The sequence below is a fragment of the Anomalospiza imberbis genome, chromosome 1 (assembly GCF_031753505.1).
Source record: "Anomalospiza imberbis isolate Cuckoo-Finch-1a 21T00152 chromosome 1, ASM3175350v1, whole genome shotgun sequence".
Taxonomy (NCBI): domain Eukaryota; kingdom Metazoa; phylum Chordata; class Aves; order Passeriformes; family Viduidae; genus Anomalospiza; species Anomalospiza imberbis.
This window is the reverse complement of record NC_089681.1, coordinates 106,439,988-106,464,372: the sequence shown is the minus strand read 5'-3', so window position 1 is coordinate 106,464,372 and position 24,385 is coordinate 106,439,988. Positions and strand designations below refer to the sequence as shown.

The following is a 24,385-nucleotide window of genomic DNA, read 5'->3' as shown; positions in this document are numbered from 1 at the left end:
TCAGAGGTTTAGCCCCTCGAGGGAAGAAGCCTTACCTTGATTCTTTCCTCAGTTTTAACCTTCAGCAATTAACCTCACTAAACTGTACTGAGACAACTCCTAGCGTTCTTTCTGGGCTGCCACTAAATCTGTACGACCTGGACTCGCCGACCGCGGAGCGCCTTCCCACCCCAACTAATCCCGAGTTCCGCGACCCGCACCGGGAAGGGCGGGCGGAGGGCGGCGCTGAGGGCCGTGCCCGCCCTCCCGGGCCGGGCGGTGCGGAAGCGCAGGCGGCCGGGGCTGCGTCCCCGCCGGACCCCGGGGGGCGGAGCGAGAGCCCGGGCTCGGCGGCATCCTCCGGCACGGCCATCGCCGGGCTGCTCCATGGAGAAGCGGGGCCCGGTGCTGCACATCGTGGTGGTGGGCTTCCACCACAAGAAGGGCTGCCAGGTGAGGGGGCGCCGGTGTCCCTCGACTCCCGCCTCTCCGCTCCGCCCCGCCCCGCTCTTGCTTCCTCCCGGCCCTCTCCTGGTCCCCTCCCCCGCGCCGAGTGGCGCCTGCCCGGCTGCGGTAGCCGCCGCCGGAGGGGCGCGTCCCGCGGGGCCGGGGGGCTTCGCTCTGGTCAGGGTGAAGGACGGGCTGGGAGCCGGCGAGGCCCCGCTCGGCCGCGGCCTCCCCCGGCCGGGGGATGCGTCTGGGCCGTGACTCGGCTCGCCCCGGGCAGTTGGTGGTCATGGAGCTGCCTCCATTCCCGCCCCGCCTCGGCGCTCCCGCCGGGAGCGAGGCGGAGCGAGGGCCGGCGGGGTGAGCTCCCGGGAATGAGGGGCCACGGCGCACCCCGTGGCACCGTATCTGTTTCCAGTCGTGCGTGCTTAATGCGTTCAGACAGAGAATCCTGAGGAAAAAACCCCAAATGGTGTTTTAATCTACCTTCCTCTATTCCTGCTGGCCCATCGTTGAGTGCTCAGGTATATCTTGTATCAAACAGCCCTAGGGTAACAAGCCCACCCTAGATTTAAGTTTTCTTTGCCTGACTCTTCCCCACTTTCATAAATGCTTGACTGCTTCATGTGGCCTGTAAGGTAGAAGGATTTCATGTCATGTATTTTATAGCTGGTTTATGTTGTAATTGTTTTAATTTTTTTTTAACCCTTGAAGCAGGAGATGTGGTTGCTCAGCCTGGCTGCCCACACGGTTGCTTTGCTATGACAAAAGCAAATAGACATAATGTTGGATTTCCAGTGAGTCTTTTTCCATAGCGAGTTCTTGACATTTGTAAAAATTGCCAAGACATAAAGAATGTGATGGTTATCGTTATACAGGGATTGATCTGATGTAAACACATTCCATACAAGGTAGCTGAGAATTAAATTATTGCTTCAACAAAAACTTCGAGAACAATTCCTCAGAGGCTAATGTGCAATAACTCAGTTTCTGAAAGATGTGCACAGTTTTTTCGAATGCATCCTTTCTCCTCAGGGTGTCTGGGTGCTGTTCACATATGGATGTTCACAGGATCAGTTCCTGTGAAGTAATTAGATCGTCTGGTTTGTGAGGGTTGTGATATTTATCAGGCACTTTCTTGTCAAACAGTGTTACAAGGTGAGCCTTAGTTGGGTATCTGTAGGAGGAAGAGCATATTTTTGCCCTTTCCTTGTTGGCCTCTTGGAAAAGACCTAGGCTTTTGTTTCTTCTTTTCTTCTGGAGTGTGTATTAATTTTCTTGCATATTAAGTGGTGTTGATGCAAGGAAAACAAAAGAGCAAAAAACCCAAACAACCCCCCGAACTATAAATTAGTAGCAGTGAATTTTATTTTGTCGGTAGTAAATTGTTTATAGAAGTACATTTTGATGTGTTGTCAGAAATTAGGTTGGAATACCTCTGAACTGAAGTTTTCTTTATCTCAATAAATGACCTGGAGAAGCTGGAGAGGAAGGCAGTTTGGGAAGGGGATAGGGTAGCTGAGTCACGGGGAGAATAACTGCAGGAATAGAATGACAGTCAGTAGAACCACAACCAGCCAGGCTTCTTAAGGGAAAGCTAAACAGAAATCTCATTTTAAATGTATCCTACCTCTGACTTAGCAGATTTTTTTACTGAACTATGGAGAACGTTTTCTAAAAGAGCTGGAGGCGAGGAGTGGCACAGCTATAGCTTAATGAGTTTGACATCAGTAGTATGCAACACTCTAGAGAATTTTTGAAGGAAAGAATTAATTAACAACATGAAACTAAGTAGACTGGGTCCTATGTGCATTTGCTAAAGATAGATCATGCCTGACTGACCTGCATCTTTTGTAAGAATAAGTGATTGAATTCTTTTCTCTGTGAAAGAAATGGAGTAGCTCTAATCTGCTGGGAACTTGATATCGGGTCATGCTTATTCTTAAGGTAGAGATATAGGAGAATTAGTGCAAGAGCTCGTACTTGGGTAAAGAGTAGTATGAAGGAGAAGAAGCAGAAACAGATTTGAGTCCAAAGAGGAACTATTGGTTTGAAAGGTACTTGCAAGAAGTGTTTCTCGAGATTGAAAGTGGTGCTGGTATTGTTTACACCATAAAATTGAACTACGATAAGCAAACTCGAGGAATCAGTATTTCAAAGGAAAACTGGAAAGTTGTGCAAGAGCTGGACAATTAGGAATACTGGATTGATAAAAATGAGGTACCTTATGAAGTTGTGCAATAGAAATGAATAACAAGAGTATAAGCTTGGGAATTGACACGAGGAAATGTCTGGAAGAGAAATGAGACCATATGTGATCAAGGCTAAGTCACTAAAGTAGTGTGATTTGAGGGCAAGAAAGACAATGTATGTAATCCTATTGTGTGATAATATGTTTATCAATGCATGTAAATTCTGATCCACTTTTCAGAGAAAGGGATTTGAATTCTCTCTTCCAGAACTGGATAAGATAGTCCCTGGGCAGTCTGTATTAAAGGAGAATGTAGAAGAGCTTCCCTAGGTAGGCTAACAAAGTAGATTTGGAGGCTGTATTCACCTCTGTAGGTACGGGAACATTCTTCCCTTTTCCTCTCCTGCCTCTTCACAACTGGTAAGCAGAGGCAGTTGTGGTAAGCTGAAATGGGGAACTGAGCTGACCAAAAAAGCAAGCCTTTTTTTGGTGGGTTGCTTTTGAGGTAGTTGTTTCACAGGTTCTGTTTGCCAGGTGGAAGCTGCAGAGGACAGACACACAAGAGGACCAGTGAGGGTGAATCACATCTTTTGACCTGCTGGCCACCTTCCTTATGATGCAGCCCAGGATATGGTTGGCTTTTTGGGCTACAATGTGCAAAGTACACATTGCTTCTCATGTTGAGTTTTTCGTCAACTGTCACTCCACAGGGCTGCTCTCAATGACCTATAAATTATTGATAATGGCCTTTGAAGTATTCATTGAAATACTGCATTACATGTAGTTGCATTCCAAGAAACTGTTGGAAAGTTAAAAACGAGGAGGAAAACCCAGATGTTTAATCTAAATGAGCGTTGGCACAAGAACCAGTGGGTATGAACTGTCTGAGCGTGTGCTGCAGACTGCATACCTGTAACTGTGAAGTGCAGAAAAGCAAAGGCCTACAACAAGTGCTCAAATGGACATCACTCAGAGTGAATGTGGAAAGCTTAAGATTGAAAGAACGTAGAGCTAGGGTGCCTAACAGGAATCCACCTGGTTTGCCTGAGAAGATTCCTTTCAGTTTCTGTTCCTAGGTCTTTTCTCGGTAGCCTTACTAGGAAATGCATGTGGAGTTAGGATTTTCTATGGATTTCTTGATGCTAGGTTCTTTCATTAGCTGCCTTTGCTTCTGAAGCTTCATCACTTGAAATGTACAGCTGTTCCTGTTGGTTAACTTATAGGATAAGAAATGTGTAACGTGCAAAGGCTTTGATGTGCAGTCTGGAAAAGTATAGAAATATCTTTTTCTTTCACAGACTTGAAAAACAATCCATCTACATTTGTTTTTGAAAGAGAAGGAGTGTCAGTTTCTGTGTGTGTTTGGACTGGGAGTATGACTGACCCAATTGTTCCTCATGCTCTTTTCAAGGGGTGACTTTAACTGGGGGTCATTTTGCTGGAATATGAGAGACAAAGTGAAGTTTTGCTATATCTACATTGTTATGACTGGGGATCCAATTACCCAGGCAGTTGTTAAAAGCTTGGGAGTTGCCACTCACTGTCAGGAAGGCTTTCTGTTATCTGAAAACTAAAGCACTAAAAATTGTGAACACATTGGGAGGAGTTTTCTTTAGCAAGTATGGAGCAAACTTTGGAGAACCTGCAGGCTTTTGTTTGTCTACATGAGCAGATTGCCATCCTGTTTCTTTGGGCCCCTTAGTTACTGAGTTGCTGTGAATCCAAGGAGATACACAAAAAGTGCTGGTTGCTGTCTCTTTTTGCTGAGGATTGGAGGTAGTTATGGCAGAGTGTCCAGAGAATGGGAGGAGAAACTTGGCTCCAAACTACTAGGTCCACCTAGTATTTGACACACTTTCAACAGGCCCATTAAGGAAGGGAATGGCAATTGGCAGGAAGCAGGAATGGTGACAGGTTTCTTGGCTTTGTACTTGCTGGCTGACTTATTATGGAAACCCTCCTTAGTGAGTCATTAAATAGTAAATGTCCTGCAGTGGGCAGAAGTCATGGGCAGTATGCATTCAATCATGGTTTTCATGCATCTGAAATTAAATTGCAAACATTAAAAATTCCTTTTTTGATATCTCTTTGCTATGGATAAGAGGAGTGGCCTCAAGAAAAAGTAACAGCAAAATCAGGGCTTCATTGTATGTAGTTGCTCAAACTCTTGCCCATAAATGTAAAACACAGTTTTGGTGCAATAGGAGTTCTGTGTGCTTCTCAGGCTCTGTAGGATTCAAGGCACAAAAGCATTGGGGCTCAAAGTGACAGTAAGGGAAATCTGCCACAGATATGGTCTGATGTGTTTTGGAGTATCTGTAGCTGCTCAACTCATTACCTACTGCAGCAGGTTCTGTTGATCTGCTTCAGTGTAGGGTGGTAAGACTTGGACTTCAGGACTATTTGTGCCTTTTTTCTGGAGCAGCTTAAAACAAATTCCTCAGTAGTTTTGAGGAACTGTAGTAGTGAGTGACTAGTGATTTTGAAGCAAAAAGGGGAAAGGTTTTTTCTGAAATCATAAAACACTTTCTCTCAATACAAGCGAGTGATAAAGCACCTAATTTGCCTTACAACACTTTAATTTTTGAAAGCATTAACTAGTGTTGAAGGTCCTTACCTACCTTGTAATCAAAGTCTTTAGGAAAAATGCAACCTGAACAGACCTTAACTAGAAGATGCAAACTGTGTTGAAAATACATGGAAAGACCTTTGATTTATAGTCATGGTAGAGGACTGAAAGTCCTGAGGTGCAGCTCTCCAGTTGTGATCATGTGTGCTGTGACCGTCACTTGAGCCAAGCTTTATTTAAATGGAGAAGCAGAGAGATAACAGTCTCTGAGGGTGTACGAAGGCTTAAAATATCACAAGTACTCTAGAGATGATTCATTTTGAAGGCAGAGTTAAAATGAGAACTGATGTGTTTGTAAAGGAAAGGACGGAAACATTTCAGCAAAGCTGGAAAAGCTTGCGGGTAGGAGAGCTAGGCACAAGTCCCTGTAAACCCCCTGGCTGGTTGCTGAGGAAGTGCATGGTCCTTTTGCTGCTGCAGTGCCTGACCTACCACAACAATCCCTACCTTTTCCTGTTGCAAGGTTTATAAGCTAATCATATCTGAGTGAACTCGGGCACTGTGTCACCACCAGTGAGGCCACACAAAATCTCACTTTATTTGGGGCAAGGCCCAGTTTTCTGCAATTGCTCAACTGAGCAGTTGAGCACATCACTGCTGACCTTGTGCAGCAGGTGACCATTGTCTCATGTACCCTCTTAAGAGTTTCAAATTATTCCGCTTTACTCTTGGCTCTCTTTAACATATGCATTTCTTACTGTGTTGTGGAAAAAATTGAATTGTGAGTGGTAGGGAAGGTGAGGAAGTGCTCTGTGTGCTTGCTCTGCTGGTCAGTTTTATTTGCCTGGGAACTTTGATCTGTGAAATAATGGCAGTGTATCTTGACCCACTTCTCTGTACTTCTGTGGAAGATGACATTTCAAACTCCCACAGACATGGGAATGGATTACTGTAAATACCAAAAGGCAAATTTCCATGGAATCCTAAAGTTTGCTGTAAGGATATTCAAGGTACTGAACTTTATAATGTAAATGTGATGCCCGCTTCCTCCAAAGTAGTGTCTGGGTACTTGTCTGTTGTGAAGCTGTTTTTTTGTGGACTGTGCTTGAAGACGTATCCCCCTCTCTTTCCTGACCAGAGGTTTTCTTCCTGGCATGCAAAAGAAACCTAAGATCAGGAATGAAACAGCTGATACCCAGGTTAAGAGAAGAGCCTGAATATAATACTTGAGAGGGAAGAATGTCCCTTACTTCTTCCTGAATTGTGTATGTGATCTTCATCATTTGAGAGCTTCAAATACTTGAGCTCTGGATGACAGTGCTTGTTGTGATCTGCAGAAATTGGCACCTGACATGGCCTGAGCAATCCATGCATATGGCCTTTTTCACAGGTGCCTAGGAAGCCGGTGTCTTTAAGCAGAAATGTTGGCAATTTAGGCTTGACTTTGCAGGATTAGGAGATGTCTAAGGAATGAGCAAGGTCAGTCTGCACTTTTTATCAACTCTTGCAAACTGCCTACGTTTCCAGGTCTGCTGCACTCTTGATTGTAGCGTGTTTTTTTAAGAGGAAAATATTGAAGCTGTTCTCTTCCATAGATTCCATGGGTGGGAAGTTTCAGGGGAACACTTTCCAGCCTGTCTTAGTCCTTGTTTTGTTTGCTGCCTTTCTTCTAAGACTCTGCTTTACTAGACAATTATTTTTTTCCCTTCTTGATCTTTGTCACTCCAGTAGTTGCTGTGATTCTTTTAGATGTGCTTGATGCTCTTAAACATGCAAGTGAAGTGTATGCTTTGTTGTCTTTAACTTCCTGGTGTCTTTGTTTCAGGGGAGCACAGTATGAAGGTATTATGCAGTAGGTAATCTTGTCTAGTGGTTAAACAAGATCTTGTTAATGGAACAACAGAAACAAAAATAAGTTGTAAAGGAACTAGGCTGGAATCAAGCTGAAGTGCTTTGTTCCTATTTCTATTGATGATAATCTATAAACATTAACACAATTCCTTTGGTTTTGTTCCCTGCTTTAATAATATTAAAGCACTTTAAAGGACCATTATGAGCATGAAATCGTCTAATAAAGTTAATCATAGCATACATCAAGTATCAAAGATTAGTTTTTTGTCTAAAATATGTGAATTTTATACTCAATAGTTTGTGACTTTTAAATAGGCTTTTAGCTTTTATTTGTAAGGCTACTCTAATTGGCATGAGATGCTAATAATTGTAAATACACAATGAATTGCTGGTACACATGTACTTCTGTAAACAATACTGCAGATTCTGATCTCTTGTGTAAAGTTAGTGATGACTTCCATTTTTTGCATAACTGTTTAATCCACTTACATAATACTTAGTGTTCAGTGTTCAAAAAGAACTTGGTGGTATGGTTGATTTGTTTGTTTCTTTATTTTGTTTCTTTGTTTCATTTTCCAAAGAACCCTGTACTTTGATAATCTTGCAGTCACTTCTGTGAAGTGCTGCCCGGGAAGTGAAGTATTCCATACTGAAGGAAGGATTCCATACTGGGTATTTTTTTTTCATAGTTGCCCTGGTATGCAAGTTGAGAGAAGGTTCCTAAATACCCATTTGTAGTTATGTAATGCTTCCCATAGTCACCATACTTAACTTTCGTCTTATGATTTGTCTGTTCTTTGTATGTGTCATAACATCTGACTAGTTATTTAAATATCCTGTGCCAGAAATCTCAGCCTTTCTCTTGAATAAGTGAATTAATGACAAGTCAATAAAACATGTATTTCTGTATTTCTTCTGTGCCTTTCATTTTCCTCTTCACAATGTTTTCAACTAGTGGCTTGGACTCTTGGCACTAGAGGTGGCAACGTAATTTACATACATGTAGAATAGAGGGAGGTTCAAAGCTGTAAGATCACTGAACAGAGGTCACTCCAGCAGGAATAAATTGGAATTTGCAAGGCTCCTCTTTGTGTTCCCTGTTCTAATATCGCCTGACTTGATGGTCTATGCCTACTTTTGGTAATCCATCTTAAAGCTTGTATGAGATGCTGAGTTAATACAACTAGGCAGTATGCTGTTTCTAAAAGCAAAGAAAGTTGTGGGTACAAGGTGTGAAAGCAAGTTCCTTGCTGCCCCAACATGCTGAGGGGCAGGATAAGGGGCTGGCTGCCTGCTTCCTTGGGGTCACCAAGAGCAGAGTGTGTTCTGTGCTTTGTTACGTTACTGTGTTTGTGCACCTTCTCAGCCTCATGCATGGTAATGAACCAGATTTGCTGTCTCTCAGGAGTAATTCTGATGTTGAAACTTGTGAGGAAGGAGCAAATTCACTGAGAGCAGTTCTGGGCCCATCAGATGTCCTGTGGCAAAGAGCCTGAATGCTTGTTGGCTCCTAAGACCAAGTGGCTCGCTTGGACTGCATTGGTTCAGCAGTAGGTGCTGGGTGAGTGACACACAGTGACTATTTCTAAACCCATAAGTCCAAGTGCTTAGAAGCATGCCTGCTGTCCTGGTCCTCGAATTGTCCCACGAGAAGGGGGATTCAGTGTAGCATTTGTCAACTTGTTGCCAGCTCCTCGCTATTGGGAACCAGGGCATGGAGTGGAGCTGAGGAAATGCTGCATGTCTGAGTCTCGTGTGTGAGGTGTGAGTGCTGTCCCTGGAGAGGGGAAATGCCACAGTCCTTGCGGCTGGGTGTGCTCATTAAGAGCCCGTGGGCACCAAGATGGGCATTAAGAGCTGATGTGTGGGTGAACAATTGGCTGCTGCTGACCCTGGTCTCCACTGGCTGCTGTGTTGGACAGACATCTTTGTTAGGAGTAGAGATTGGGGTGCCCTCACTCCTTTAATCAGGGAAGCTGTTCTCTCTTGCCAGAGTTCATCCTATATGCATTTTTGCTTTCTGTAGTGGTACAAATCTTGTCTTGACGTCACAAAATTCCCTAGCAAGTCCCCTTGGCTGGAATAGTTGCAGTAGTATTAAGTTCCTTTTCTGGGAGGAGTGTGGATGTGGTGGGTTTTTTTGTGGTTTCTTTCTTCTCTTTTTGAAGAGACTAATAAGAGCCAAACTTCCAAAGCACAGTATTTATATAGGGCTTGAACTCTATGACTATAAAAATAAAGTGTTAAATAATTGGAAAGAGTGTCTAGAATGCATGCTATCATGATGTTGAAAACAAAGGTTTTGGTGTTTCAGGTTATTTTATCTTTTAAGGGCCTCAGTAAGAGTCAGAACTTTGCTAACCTAGTCAGAGTTTTTGAACCAAACTTAAATGGTGATATTGTGCCTGCAAATGGTGCCTTAGAACTTGTGTGAGTGGTCACTCTATGGCTTTAGCAATATGGAAATGTGAGGAAGTACCAGTTTCAGGAGCTGAAAGGATAGAAACAGCTATGCCCTGCCTCCTTGTAATACAGGGATTTCTTTTGCTGTTGCTATTTGTGTATATAGTGTATTTTAAAATATATTAATGTAAGTATGCATTACATGTATTCTTCATATATATTTTTGTATGCCTATATACATGTATTACACATAGTTGTTACAAATATTCATATTTATATAAATGTATAACATATATTTAAAACTGCTGTTAGAGGTCGTTATATTACTGCATAGGCATTATTGTTACGTGCATGGGCTCTTCAGCTTGCAGATCCTGCCTGATCTGTTGGTTCTGCCTTGTAAGAATGGGGGAGGTTTGTAATTTAAATTCGATAATTATTTAAATAATAAATAGTTCTTAGTGCTGAATGACAAACAATGCTCTTAGATTTTCATTTGGCTGCAGTCGTTATGGTGATTCAGATAAGGTCACTGCTATGCTGTTCTTCTCTGGGTCTGGCTGTGCTAGGACTAATACATTGCAAAAACTGATTTCAGAAATCCCTACTTTGAGTGAAGAACAAATACTGACTTATTTATAAAGAGGTATCAAGTTTTAGGGGTAATTTTTACCTGTTGGGTTTTTTTGATTGCTGTTGCATAGTTATACTCTTTAGCATACTTCTGCCTTTCTTTTTTAGAGAGGAAGGGCTGGTATCCTTGAAATTAAATGTGTTGTAAGGATTTATGGAAGGAAAAGATTTTCTAAATAGAAATGTAATTAGTGGGTTTTGCTGATCTCCTTTTCTTAATTTCAAGCAATTTTCCTACCTGTTTGTTGCAGTCAAACCAATGGGAGAAATCAAAGCAATTGTTTAGAGGATGGAATGGGTTTGCTTCTTGTAAATTAGATTCTGTTACTGAAAGCATCCCGGGTCTTTAACATAATATTGTCATTCTGAAGAGTTCAGATCTTTTTGAGATTAAATAATCTATCCATTGTACCAATGCAAAAACTTACTTTGAGTCCAGATGTTTTTTTCATAACTTAAGAGACATCTTCCAAAATACCTGTTATACTAAAGAGGAGAGCTTATATTGTGACTATAATTTAAATGTGATAGTAGATGAAATGGGTAGGATGGGAAGGTTATACTGACTTGCCAGCACATTTTAAATTATCAGTGTTTAGTGCTCACTGAGGATTCTACTTTGATTAACAATTAAGCACTTTTCACAGATAAGGAGGACAACCTTACCTGAGTGTAAAATTAATGCCAGCTGCCTGTCAAATGTTTTAGTGCAATAGTTTAGCTGGACATGCCCATATATTTGGATATTCCTCTTTTATCAGTGTCCTTTTTTAACCCCTCTTCTGATTGTGTACTTGTAGTTTAACAGAAGACCCTGTCAATGCATTTTTCTTAAAGAAGAACTGTCATGTTTATTCTTAGGTGTAGAAACTTAAATGCATTTTTCCTTGCCTGCTCTCATGTTTTCTTATTTTGACTTAATGAATGTGTAGTAAATTTATTTTGGCTAGGAAGTGCCTTTAAAGACAAGGAAGAAAACAAGATTGCCTGGATTTTATTTTTTTTCCCACTAGAATTGTGTGTTCATTGGTGTTTTGCATCCAAACTGTTGGATTCAATACAAACTGCATATTAAAGATTAGTTAATGCTGCAGAATTCCAAAAAACCAAAAAATGTTAGTTACAGAAATTCAGTTGTACTTCTATTTAAGGACTTCTTAAAAACTAGATTTTATTTTAACTTGATAATTCATATTCAAATATCCAAATATTTTGTGTAGTGAAGAACACATTTATTTCTCCTTTAAACCTTAAGACAATATTCTGTACTGTTTTTAGTTCTGAAATCCATCAGGACCCATCTGCTTAGAGAACAAGACAGTTTGAGCAAGCAAAAAGCATTGCCATCAAAACCCCTTGACAGGTGTGACCAATATTTCCAGCTGGAATGAAGATCCCTGACACTTGGAAGAGTAAGAAATGCATGGAGATACAAGTTCATGTTTTATGTAGTTTATTTGGAAGTCTCTCAGGAGTTCAGCTTTGAATTTGAATTTCATCTTGTTGAGGAGTCTTCTTTAATTCAATTGAGGAGACAAAAACCTGTATAATTTTCTCTGGCACTCAGCTCTAAAAACTTGTGTATATCTTTGTTCCTGTTGACTACTGGGCTTTATGAAAGGTTTTATTTCTCATATTTGCAGGCATTTTTGTAGTGATACATATATTAATGACATACAGGGACATTTAAGTGCATGTTTATGCATGCACATGCATATATGGATGGATTTACATAACAAGCTGTTATATTTAAATAAAAAATGAGCTCCTCTTTCTTCATTCTTTGAAGAAGGTGAAAAAGAGGTGTGAGACAGGTCTCTTCAGTAGTCCCATCTCTTCCCCCTGTCATGGTTTGTCTTGGGTTTAAAGTGGGAAATTATAAGGAAATAACTTTTCAAGTTGCCTTCCCTAGTAGCACTGCTTGGTAATTTGCACATGCAGGCTGGGAAAGGTTTTTACTGAGACTCCAGTTGTTTGAAAACTCAGAACTGATAGAACTGAAATTCTGTTTACCCCATAATTACCACCTCTATACATGTGCACTGCTCAGTTTCCTAATTTTCAAGAACTGTGAGGTTTTAGCCAATTTTTTAAGGCTGCTCTATATTCTTATAATACTGTGTTTTTGAGATAATAGTTTCTTTCCATGCAAAGGAAAGAAACTGCAAATCTGCAAGTCTGCAAATTGAGCTGGAGAAATCGAGCAGAACATCTAGAGGATTAGAAACAGTAAGGGTGAGTTTCATCTGCATTAAGTCAGTCATCTGCAAGTTAGACTTAGAGCTAGCTCTCTTCAGAGATGGTCAAAAGAAACAGATCAGGTGAATCACCCTCTGCAGGTGTCTGTTTTCTCTGGCTTTGCAGAACGCTTAGGAAAACTGCCTCGGAGATCTTGCTTTTTGACATACAGTCAACTGACATGAGTCCCAAAAAGTCAAACTTTCTCATCACTGGGAGCTGTTAAGTTGGAGGAGGGATGGAAGGAAGTCCTCCAGGGCATTGCATGCTCTTCTTGCTGTTGGAATTGTCCTTTTTCCTGTTTCTTTGTTACTTCCACGCTTTTGGTACTTTGGCCAGGAGCAATTCTGTTAAACTACATGAATGTGATTCCTTCTTAGAAACCAAGATACATCCTATATGGATCCTCTTGGGAAGGAGGAGAAATAATAGTATGTCATAATGTAAATCGGGATTGTCATAAAGTGTATCTGTAAAATAGAGTATTTAAGGCCACTTAAGCAGTTTTAGTTTTGATTTGCCTGAACTTAGTGATCTTCTCTCTTATACACACACATGTATACAGAAATTTATATTGAAAGTGGTTTTTGAAAGAAGACAACTAATAGAAAACAAGATTGTCATCAGTGTCATTAATGCCTGTACAGTTTATTGAATTTGGAACTGACAGAACCAGCAGAAATCCCTGTTGCTGGGATTATCTGATAGCAGCTGAGGTGTTGATAGCATATTGTGAGCTAGAACAAAGTAGTTCTTAATCAAATTTCACACTGTAAAAAGAACACTGGAGACAGATTTCTCAGCTTTATTCTGGACTTTAAAAAGGAGTGTTCCTTAGTGAATACGTGTTTTTCATGGAGCTTGACTCATCTTACCCATCTTTCCTTTAAATTTAGTCTCCTAATTCATTATTTGGCTGGAGTGCAAAATACAGTAGTAATTCTGAAGGTGCTTGGAAGCAATGATGTCTTAAATCCTTACTTGAAGTATTTCCCTGTCAGGAATGATGCATTGAAGGTATTTGCTGGAATCTAAGGAACTCAGGGTTTCTTCTGTATTTGTTAGAAAGAAGCTTCTCCAGAAGTGAATTTGAATCCCTCTCTGTTGGCCATGCAGTGAAATAAAATACCCGAGTCAGGATGTAAGTATAGATGCTCCTTGACTATCTATGTTTTAAACTTAGTAGCTGTGCTATATTTATTGCTGAAGTTACTCCTGCAAGATTCTAGTAATAATTTTGTAAATAGTGTTTTCAATCACTTTATTCTCAGGATGTATGTGTGTATTAAATGGCAGACAGTTTCTCTGCTCCTTGTGTGGATGCTAATTCCAGTGTTTTTCTCTCGTTTAGAAGTCAGATGCTCTTCTTTTTTTTCTTAGGGGCATATTTTGTTTAAAAGACTCTATGGATTCCTCATAGTTATAGGGGGTTACAGGGATGGTGTCTCTGAGAGGCTGCCAGAAGCTTCCTCCATGTCTGACAGAGCCAAGGAGAGACCCAGGGCTGGGATGGTGGTAGCACCTCTGGGATCCTGTATTTGAGAAGGAAAGTTATTGCAGAGAAGCAAATTGCTGCCAGAGAAGAGAGGAGTGAGAGTATGTGAGAGAAACAGCCCTGCAGACACCAAGGCCAGCAAAGCAGGAAGGGCTGGAGATGCTTCAGGCACTGGAGCAGAGATTCCCCTGTGGCCTGTCATGAAGACACCAGTAAGGCAAGGCGGTTCCCCTGCAGCCCGTGGAAGTCCATGGAGGAGCAGAGATCCACTTGTAGACACCCCCATGCCAGAGCAGATGGAAACCTGAGGGAGGCTGTGGCCCCATGGGAAGCCTGTGCTGGAACAGGCTCCTGGCAAGACTTGTCACCCCACAGGGCACCTGTGCTGGAATCTGTTCCTGAAGGAATGGACTCTGTGGAAGGGACCCGCACTGGTGAGCAGTTCATGAAGAACTGCATCCTGTGGGAAGAACAGACTTTGGAGAAGTTCATGGAGCAATCTGCTGGGGGAGGGTCCTCACGCTGGAGCAGGGGAAGGAATCCTCCCTCTGAGGAGGAAACAGCAGCAGAGACAATGTGTGATGAACTGACCACAAACCATTCCCGTCCCCCGGCGCTGCTGGGAGAGGAGGTAGAGAATCAGCAATAAAGTTAAGTCCAGGAAGGAATTAACCCACCCCAGGGTGGGGAGAAGGTATTTTCAAGATTTGGGTTTACTTCTTATTATCTTACTCTGTTTTATTGGCATAAAGTTAATTTCCCCAAGCCAAGTCTGTTTTGCCTATGGCAGTGACTGATGACTGAGCCCTCCCTGCCTTTAGCTTGGCCCACGAGCCTTTCATTACATTTTCTCTCCCTTACCCAGATGAGGAGGGAAGTGATAGAGCAGCCTTGGTCTCCTGGTGTCCAGCCAGGGTCAACCCACCATAACAAGGAATAGGAAAACTTGAAATTGATACAAGTAGCAAGGCTGATTTTTCCTGGTGTTTTCTTGTCCTTTGTACCTTTTTCTCAGGTTGGCAATAGTTGTAGACAGTGACATCGTGTGTTAAGGTTAAGAATTTCACTTTTCCTTGGTACTCTCATCTTTCACAGGTATTTTTTCTTTTGATGTTATTATTAGTATTATTACTATTTTATTTCATTATTCATTATTACTATTTTATTTCATTATCCATCAAATATTATTTATATGCTTACTTTGTCATGTTTTTTATTTTCCATATTTTACATCTCGCTAGTTTTGCTTACTAACTAAATATCCTTGGAGAGAAGTTGTAGTATCAATAAACATTTTCTTTTGCTGAGAAATCTGTGTTTAGATTTTGCTCACTGAATTAAGAAATGCCATCTGGAAAAGAGTTGGTGGAAGTGGCTAGAAACCCAAAGGGGTCTCCATAGGAAAAGAAGATTGCGCTGTAAAGAAGCTGATTGTGGGGATCTGTGGTAGATGTGTAGTGTAATGCAAGAAATGGAAAGGTTGTCCCTATTTCTAGGAAAAAGAGGAAAATGGTGATTAAATGAAAGGCAAAATTGAAAAGCAGGATTTCTTAATGAAAGGAAAAGGAGATACTTTTGGCCATTGTGTAGAACATGTTGCAGTCAGGAACATAAAAATATATAAACCAGTTTTGCTGTTAGTGTACTTTCTGAGATGATTCCATGTCTTGCAGGGTAAAAGAGAGGCCTGCATGTCTTAGCATTACCTAGTCATACGTACTTGAAGGGCTTGGAAGTCAATCTGCTCTCAGGATATGTATGCCCCAGCAATGACCCCTGCTGATGTTGCAGGTGTGGCAATGTGCTGCTGGCTCTGTGCACACAGGGAAGAAGATATTCAGCTCTCGGGTGCTGTTTTCTGCTTGAAGATCTTTTTTCATTTCTCTTGAGGGAAAGGAATTAGGCTCTAAAAGCCAAATCTGCCTAGGGCCTGTTAGTTAAACCACACAACTCAGGCTGTGGGTGCATTGAAGGAAGAGACAAGCAATGCTAGTTGGAAGAAAACCATTTTTTTCCTATAATATTGGTAGGAAAAAAGTACTAGGCTGAATCATAGAGGCCTGCTTGTATGGTAACTGTAATGTATTCTCTCTTTTTCTCCCCTTTGTTTTCATTTGTTTGTTTAGGTTGAATTTTCCTATCCTCCCCTCAAACCTGGAGAAGGACATGACAGCCACAGTTTACCAGAGGAATGGAAGTACTTGCCATTTCTTGCCTTACCGGATGGCGCTCACAACTATCAGGAAGGTGAGAAATGAGAGAGAAAAGTTGTGTGTACTTCTACTGCAACCCACAGAAAAAGCCTGATATCTGAACAGCTGACCAATGATTCTTTTTGCTATTATACTTCCTGCACTTTTTGTTGAAGTTGCTAAATACATTGGCAATGATATGTTCCTTTAGGTGAAAATAAAGGTGTACCTCCTACATCCAGGATTCAGATGTCAGTAAAAACTTTAGGGTTACATACTAATTTTGTATAGTTCTAGCACAAAGCAAGGCTGCTGGCTTTCTCAGAAGTTCTTTGAAGGCTGAATAAACTCTCCTCCACTAATTTAGAGATGCTTAAAAATGACCTACATGTCATGGAAAGCCATGTCAGTATAATAGTGTGAGCTTTAAAAGTGTTTTTGTTGGCAGAATAAAGAGAAATATCCATTTGCCATATAGTCACCACCAAGTTTGTGGCACTTCAAATTTTTTTAGTATTGCATTTATTCCTTTATTAGCAGTTCTGTTAATCCCTGACATGTATATTTGTGTCCAGTTGTTTCATCTTTTTTTTTTCTGCAGAGCAGACAAGGAAGTCACTTTAAAGAGCAAAATCACAGAAACCCTTTAATACTACATTTAATTTGTTTTGGTTTTTAACATGATATACTTAGCTTCCTTATTGTCCAGCTTTTGGAGATCTCATTTGAAAACAAGGGAAGTTTTTCAAAATAATCCCTTTCATAGCAGCAATAAGAGTGTCTCTGACTGCTTTGGGTCATGCTTTTTGCTGAATTTCTGCATTGTTAAAAGTAGGCTACATTCAATGCTAGGAAAATCATATGCAGCTGCATTTACCTGCTCTCTCTTGTCGCAGTACCATTCCAATTAATACTCAACTTTGAGCATTTTTATTGCTGTGCTCGAAGAATGTAAACCTTTATTTTTTAGTAAGGACAAAAAAGAGTTGGCAGCAAAGGGGAAATATATATCCTTGTGTTTTGTAGGCAAGAATACACATGAACTTGAACCAGGCAAACAGGTTTTCTGATAATAATTGTATTTCATTAACTGTAACTTTATTAGATATCTGGTTTTTGAGTTTTAAACTAACTCCTGTGGATAGTTGCATTTGTGCAAAGAGGATGACCTGGTACAGGAAATCATCACACAGGCTTTATGAAACCCTAAGTGATCTCTAGAATATAAACTTGATCAAGGTAGTAAGCTTTGTTATAAAAAGTCCCCCTCTCTGTTGTTCATACTGCATATGGGATTGTCTCTGCTGTTCGTTTTCAAAACAAAAAATTAATAGTTGGTTTCAAAAAGGGTTTCAGTCATGTTTTGAAAGGAGAGGACAACTGTCTTTGCTTGGATTTAACAACGTTTTTGCAATAGCAGCAGGGGTGTGTGTGTATCTCAAGCCATAAAAGTCTTTTTCTTGTCATATTTTATAGATACTTTTTATAGGCTACCCCGGACCGAGTCCCATGGGGTGGCCCTCAGTTGGCTGGTCAACAGGTGCTTGGATAGCGAAATTAAAATCCCCACCAGGAAGACAGAAGGACTCTTGAGCTGCTGGAATCCGAGCGGATTTATTGAGGATTGATCGACGGAGTAGGGAGGCAGAAGTAGGATCAGGGACACAACCGCACTCAGGGGAGGCAGACTCTGAGAGCCCCGGGAAATGAGGGGCCAGAGCATAAAACTGGGGAGGTTAGGAGTGCCTAGGGTACAAATGATCCAATGGGAAGAGGGTGTAAGGGAGGAACAGGGATGGGGTAACATAAACTGGGCCAGTGAGGGAAAAGGGAAGGAGTGGTTCACAGAGGGAACCATTAGAAACAACGAGAACAGAGAACTTTCCAGGACTTGGGGAGATGACAACCACAAACTGACAGGTGATGGGCATATGCTTATTTGCACTGGGGGGCAGAGGACTCTGGGGAAATGCCTTATGCTAAACAACTGTAGTTTCCCATGGCATTCCCACACTGTCTTCCCCATGGGCACATCCCACAACTTTTCTTTTTCATTTTGCACAGTAATTATTTTCTGTAAGACTGGGTTTCACAAATTCTTTTTGGTAGTATAGTGCTGGTGGTGGTGCAGATATCTGCCTTGGCAGAGGTAGGAGCTGCTCTAACCTTTCAATTGTGTGTGTCCTCCTTGCTGTTTGAGGTTTTTGTCCTATCTTGACTCTGTTTGCCTTCTTAATGGCATCACACTCTGAATTGTACACACTGACTCACAGTGCCTTGCCTTTGCTCCTTTGTCCTGAATTGGGAAAGCAGCATGCCTGTATCTTTCAGTGGTGCTTCTTTGCTGTCAGTAGCTGCTTCTGAAAAGCAATGTTGGCTTGGTCTAGCTAAACATGAAGCTGTCCTGCACACGTGGAGATTCTTCCACAAATTATCTTGCAATGTGAAAACTAATTTGGGTCCAGACATAACTTTACAGGTGACTTGCTCCTTTTTCTTTCTCTTTTTTTTTTTTTTTATTTTTAAGAAAATAAGTGTGTGCCACTACTTTCTGCAGTAAACCTTTAAGGGATTCTGAAAATAAATATACCAAACTTTTGCTAGTGAATGACAAAATAGTCCTGTCTTTTTTTCTAGATACTGTGTTTTTCCACCTGCCTCCAAGATGCGGGGATCGAACCACGGTGTATGGTGTCTCTTGCTATCGGCAGATTGAAGCAAAGGTAACTTTCCAAGTTGTGAATTAATTATATTAATGAATAATAGGCTTGATGCATTAACAAACCTAAAATTCAGTGGCTTGCATTACACCAACAGGCAAAAACTGCATGATTGTGTTACATTAAAAGTCTGTGAAAATGCTCACAGTGTGTAGCCCCAGAACTTGAGAAATATTCTTTCCTGTACATCAGCAGGTGTATTGTGATCTTCTGAAATGTTTGAGGCAATTGAAAAATACATTCTGTTTCTTGAGAGCCAATCCAGCCATCAGCACCAAGCAGCAAAACTCAACTAACAGTCTGTCAGGCGGCAAAGTTAAGATTCCAGGCAGCAGGCTTTTTGGGTGGAAAAAGTTGAAATTTCTCCCCATAGAGAATTTGAGTACTTCCTGGGATCTGACCATGCAAGTGTAGGGATGCTTCTCTTCACCTGCTTCCTTTGACAAATGTACACTTGCAGAGTAAACTAGAATCTTCCCATTCATGGTAGCTGCTTAGTGATACCAATCTTTAGCAGTAAAACTGAAAAATTGAGGAGAGCCACAGCCTGCATGTGATCCCGCTGAAGCAATTAAGTATTTGATCTACTCAAATCATTCCATGTTTTCAAAAATAGCAACAGTAGTATGATCTCTGCACTTAGAAATAGACGTTATTACAAATTTCTTTTAAAATTACTTATTTTTTAGTGAATTGCCAAGATTCTGGAATGTCATGTGCGTTTGAGTTTTAATTGACACCCTCTGAATATATGACTCATTTCTGTACTCTGTTTCTGTGTTAATTACATCTTGATTATATTTCAAGCTCTTGTTCTTGTTCTAGGAGAAATTTTACTCATGGAGTTTTTTAATTCCACTTCTTTTGAACTAAGTTCCGCATTGGTTTTCCTTCACTCATTATTTTTGCACCAGCCTTCACTGTATTCTGTGATTTAGAGTCTTGCTGTATTTAACTATGCAATAACTTGGCTTTATTGTGCTCTTGATTCCAGTTTATGCTTTTTAGTAACCAATTAAGAAGATAAATAGATGTTTAAAATGACCTCTTTGGAACAACTAGAATAAAACCCAATGTGTTTCATATGAGAACTCCAGGACTCTCCATCTGTCCTTTTTGATGTGTGGGCTACAGTCCATACATTTTCTGTTTTGTACAGTTAAGTGAATAATTTGTGTGTGTTCTGCCCTCTCCATTTCTAGGTTTGCTCTTAAGTGCTGGGACTGTTTGTTCTGGCTGAGAATGTAGCTTATTTTATGGATAAGCTTTTATTTTATGAGTGACTCAAAAAAGATGCTTGAGTAAGTAGAGACTTTGTAATCTGGTCCATTTTCACAGATGATGTTGGAGAAGAGCAAGTGATGTGTTGTGGTTTCTCTCCCATACATTCCCCTGAGTTAAAATGCCATTTCCTTTTCCAGGCTGTTGCCTTTTTCTCACACTAGTGTATTTTAAACAGTGGTTTGCCAATCATCACAGCTGTATTTGGATCTTCTCATAAAGAGATGAGAATGCAGCTCTGACATGTCAGTGTTATGACCCTTTTTACTAGGTAGAATCATAGAATCATCATACAATGGTTTGGGTTGGAAGGAGCCTTAAAGATCATCTGGTTCCAACTCCCTGCCATCGGCAGGGATGCTACCCACTGGACCAGGTTTCTCAAAGCCCTGTCCAGCTTAGCCTTGAAAGCTGCCAGGGATGGGGCATCCACAGACTCATTGCTTTCCTAGCCAACATCCAAGTGGTTGAATTCCCCCATTAGGATGACAGCTTGTGAGCACAATTCTTCCCGTTCTTGAAGCAAGGCCTTGTCGACAGGCTCCCCCTGTTCAGGCAGCTTGTAGTAGACCCCAACCAGGTGTCCTTTGTCTGTGCTGTCCTTGATTTCTACCCACAAACTCTTGACCTGTTTGAGGCTGTTTCTCAGAGGCAGCTCTTCACAATCCAGCCATTCCTTAACATGGGGGACAACATCTGTGCCCTTCCTTTCCAGCCTATCCCTTGTGAAAACATAAGAGCATGCTGTTGTATGGTTTGGATATTCCACCACTGAAGACAGCTAATTTTAGGATTTTGTTTAAATAGGAGAATAGTATGTGGCAACTAGACTTGGGAAAGAATTATTTTTGAAATGATGTTTGGATAAGAACACTGTAATACTTCTATTTCTTAGGCATTAAAAGTACGGCAAGCAGACATCACCCGAGAAACTGTACAGAAAAGTGTCTGTGTTCTCAGTCAGCTGGTAAGAATGTTTGTTTAACTCCCAAAACACTTTCAGGTAACCTTAACAATTGTTTTTCCATATTCTTATTTGGAACATTTGACTTCAAACACCTGTCTTAGCCATTGCAGAGTAACAAAATACTGGAGTAAAATTGAATTGGAATGCTGTGGCATTTGAATGAGCTGCCTTGATTTGTGGTATCTGCTTGTAACTGGAAAAATGTCTGCCTGTTGTCATGGATGAGGATACTCTGATCCTTCTTAAATGCTACTAACTCAATTTCATGTGGTAGAATTGAGAAGTTTGGCTAGTATAATCATGGAATGGGTAGGGTTGGAAAGGGCCTCAAAGCATAGTAGCATAGTAGCTGGAGAGAGTGGCTACCACCTTGAACTGTGAGGGAGGTTTTCTGATAGCCACAGATACAACACATTCTTGTTTTGAAGAGATATCTTTTATTTCTACCTATTCATCAAAAGCTGCTGGTCACCAGACAGGGAACGGAAATTCTTTTTGTGCCTAAAGTTGAAGTAAGAACTGTTACTGAAGCTATTACTATTATGAACAGTGTTAAAGTAGGAAACTACTTTTCCAGAAAGATGCTCAGTGAGGGTATGGTACATGCAAATGGAAAGAAAAGGAAATTATCATCATTTAAAATGAGCACAGGAGAAACATGCTGGGAGTTAGCTGCTGAGGACTGCTCATCCATGAACTCCATGTATAGTAAAGTGTCAGTATTGCAACATAAGCATGGAAGATGAAAGTTCAAAATGAGTGACTAAATAGTTTTATTCACTTGCTTTTGTGTTTGTTTTTCTTCCAAGCCTTTGTATGGGTTACTTCAGGCAAAGCTGCAGCTCATCACACATGCGTATTTTGAAGAAAAAGACTTCTCACAAATTTCAATTTTAAAGGTAACTTTCCAGTAAAATTCACACAGAACAGTTTTCAGTGTATGGCCACAAACTTTAGTATTTTGGTTTAATGCTTAAATAATCCTTTTGCATAAGTCATTCAGTTATTCAGCTCCTGTAATACTTTAACATGAAGTAAATGTACTACCCTAATCTGACGGAGTCAGCTTTCTGATTGTTATGAGATAAAAGTGTGGTTGTCAGCCTGTATCTCTGTTGATTCCATTAGTAAAATTTTGCTTTCTTTCTGGAGTAAGCCATTGAAATCCTTAAATAAGTGAATTTTATTTATTCTGGATTTTGTGTGACCATATGCCATTAACACCTTCTGGGTTTTTTTTTCCTTTGTTCTAACTTTTACAGGAACTTTATGATCATATGAATAGTTCCTTGGGGAATACTTCATTAGAAGGGTCACAAGTTTATCTTGGTAAGTGACTTGTTTTGTACAAAGCAGCAGAGATGATGTTACACTAAACAGCACATGCCTTTCTTGAACTAATTTTTTGATGTGCATTAACAGGTTAAGCACCAGAGGTCTGCATTTCCTTATTTATGGATTTAAATAAATGTAAAATGTAGTGTTGCTTTCATAATAGGCATTAGTTGCAGGTTGAAACCACATTACTCCTTGACCTAACCATCTGACTAGCAGCTGTTTATTTGCTTTTGGTAAACAATACCTTCTTAAGTTTTAGATTCAGCACCCCACACCATCAAATTGTTCAAGCTTGCATCTACCTGTTATTTAGGATATCTCACCACCCAGTTCTGACTCTTCCCTGTGCTTTCTGAAAGCACAGTGTAGTATTTACCTCAGTGTTTCCCTAATGATGTGTGGCAGCCAACAGGTGTTAACTCAGAGCACAGCAACTCATGTTATTCTTGTCTCTATTGTTGACGAATTCCTGCTCCTGCTGAAAAAAACCCAAAAAAACCAAAAAAGAATTTTATATGAATTCTGCTATTGAAATAACCAAGTTCACACAGAATCCATAATGGGTATCTCCCTCACGCTGAAAAATGGTGACAAGAAGTAAATTAGTATCCCTATCAGCTATTGAATTGTAATAATTGCTCTCTTTTTGGTGTCTCAGGTCTGTCTCCTCGGGATCTTGTTCTCCATTTTAGACACAAGGTAGGCATTCTCTACTAGATATTTAAAGGACTGCACTATTTAGAAATAGAAATATAATAGAAAAATAAACATATCTAGAACATACCTGAGCTAGGAGTAAGAAGACTGTTTTCTAAGTACTGGTATTTACAGACTCCTGATTTTTCCCTCCCATTCCACCTGCATAACTTCAGTGAAAGCACATTCCAGACTAAGGAGTTTTGTTAGTCTGAGGGATTCATGGAGATTTCCAGGTTTGTGTGACATTTTTTAGTCCTGTCCCAAAGTGTAAATGCTATCTCATTTGTGATCTTGTATCTATTTCCTGTTTCTCATTTGATGAATGTGATAAAAAGACTATTGCTAAAGTCTGTACACAACTTGGAACATTTTTCCTCTGTTTTGTAAATTTTGTAGCTTCTGCCATTACAGAACCTGAGGGGATTTGGACCTGTCCTACTTTTTCCTAATTTCTGTTGAAATTGAGTACATGTGCTATAGCTAAAGTACAAATAACATTTAGAATTTTTATTAACTGAGATGCATCAAGGAAACAACTTTGAGAATCTGAATTTCATGGTGTATTTGCACCTTCTCAGTAGATTTTTGGGGCAGAACTCATTTTTGTTTAACTTCAGATGTCTGCCAATCATACCCCAGAAGCATCTGTGTTTTACCTTGAGTGTAGAGAGTCTGGACAGCCACTTCTGATCTAGATGCCTCATCTGTAGATGCCTAAAATTAGGTGAGGTGAATATTCTTCTTGGTGTTTTGCTGTTTTTTTTGTTTTTTTTTTTTCAGTAATTCTGTGGAGGAACTCTTTTATGTTTACATAGTTTACTGTTTTTTAAAATTCTGGAATTGCACAACGTGTTCTTTCTGCTAAGCTACGTATGATTCAAATTACAGAGTTCTTTTTTGTGGAGGTTTTGGTTGTTTTTTGGGTTCTTTTTCATCTCATGCTATTTTTAAATGTGTGCTCAGGTGGAGAAACGGTATTGGAACACTGGTTTTCACTGGTCAAATGCATTTGGTCATTTGATTGTTATGCAGTGATTAACATAAAACCTTGAAGAAGAGGTTATGCTTGCACATTATTTTTGAAAAATGGCACTGGTTCACTCACTATTTTTTTTTCTTTTTGTGTTTTTTTCAGGTCTTGATCCTTTTTAAATTGATTCTTCTAGAGAAAAAGGTAATGTTTTGTAAGCTGAGGCAGGTAGTTTGAATAGAAACATAGCTGTTAAATATTTTTCATCTGTAAAATAGAAGCATCTGGAGTCATATCAACAACTTTGCATCAATATATAAATTGGGTTATTAGGCTAAAAGAAACTGCTGTGTATTGACCTATAAATTTGCCTCCACTTCTGTTCTGTCCACACTTCGTTTCTTTAATTGCT

The 24,385-nt window shown here is 40.3% G+C and overlaps 1 protein-coding gene across 1 annotated transcript in view; it reads left to right on the top strand.

Moving 5' to 3' along the window:
- The first annotated feature begins 259 nt into the window (after positions 1–259).
- AVL9 (AVL9 cell migration associated) overlaps positions 260–24,385 on the top strand; it is a 42,256-nt gene continuing 18,130 nt past the window's right edge. The window contains exons 1-8 of the mRNA XM_068204194.1: positions 260–432; positions 15,933–16,053; positions 18,636–18,721; positions 20,895–20,966; positions 21,776–21,865; positions 22,229–22,295; positions 22,963–23,003; positions 24,139–24,177. Of these exons, the coding sequence (XP_068060295.1) occupies positions 367–432; positions 15,933–16,053; positions 18,636–18,721; positions 20,895–20,966; positions 21,776–21,865; positions 22,229–22,295; positions 22,963–23,003; positions 24,139–24,177 (582 nt within the window). The 5' untranslated portion in view covers positions 260–366. The remainder of the gene's footprint in view (positions 433–15,932; positions 16,054–18,635; positions 18,722–20,894; positions 20,967–21,775; positions 21,866–22,228; positions 22,296–22,962; positions 23,004–24,138; positions 24,178–24,385) is intronic.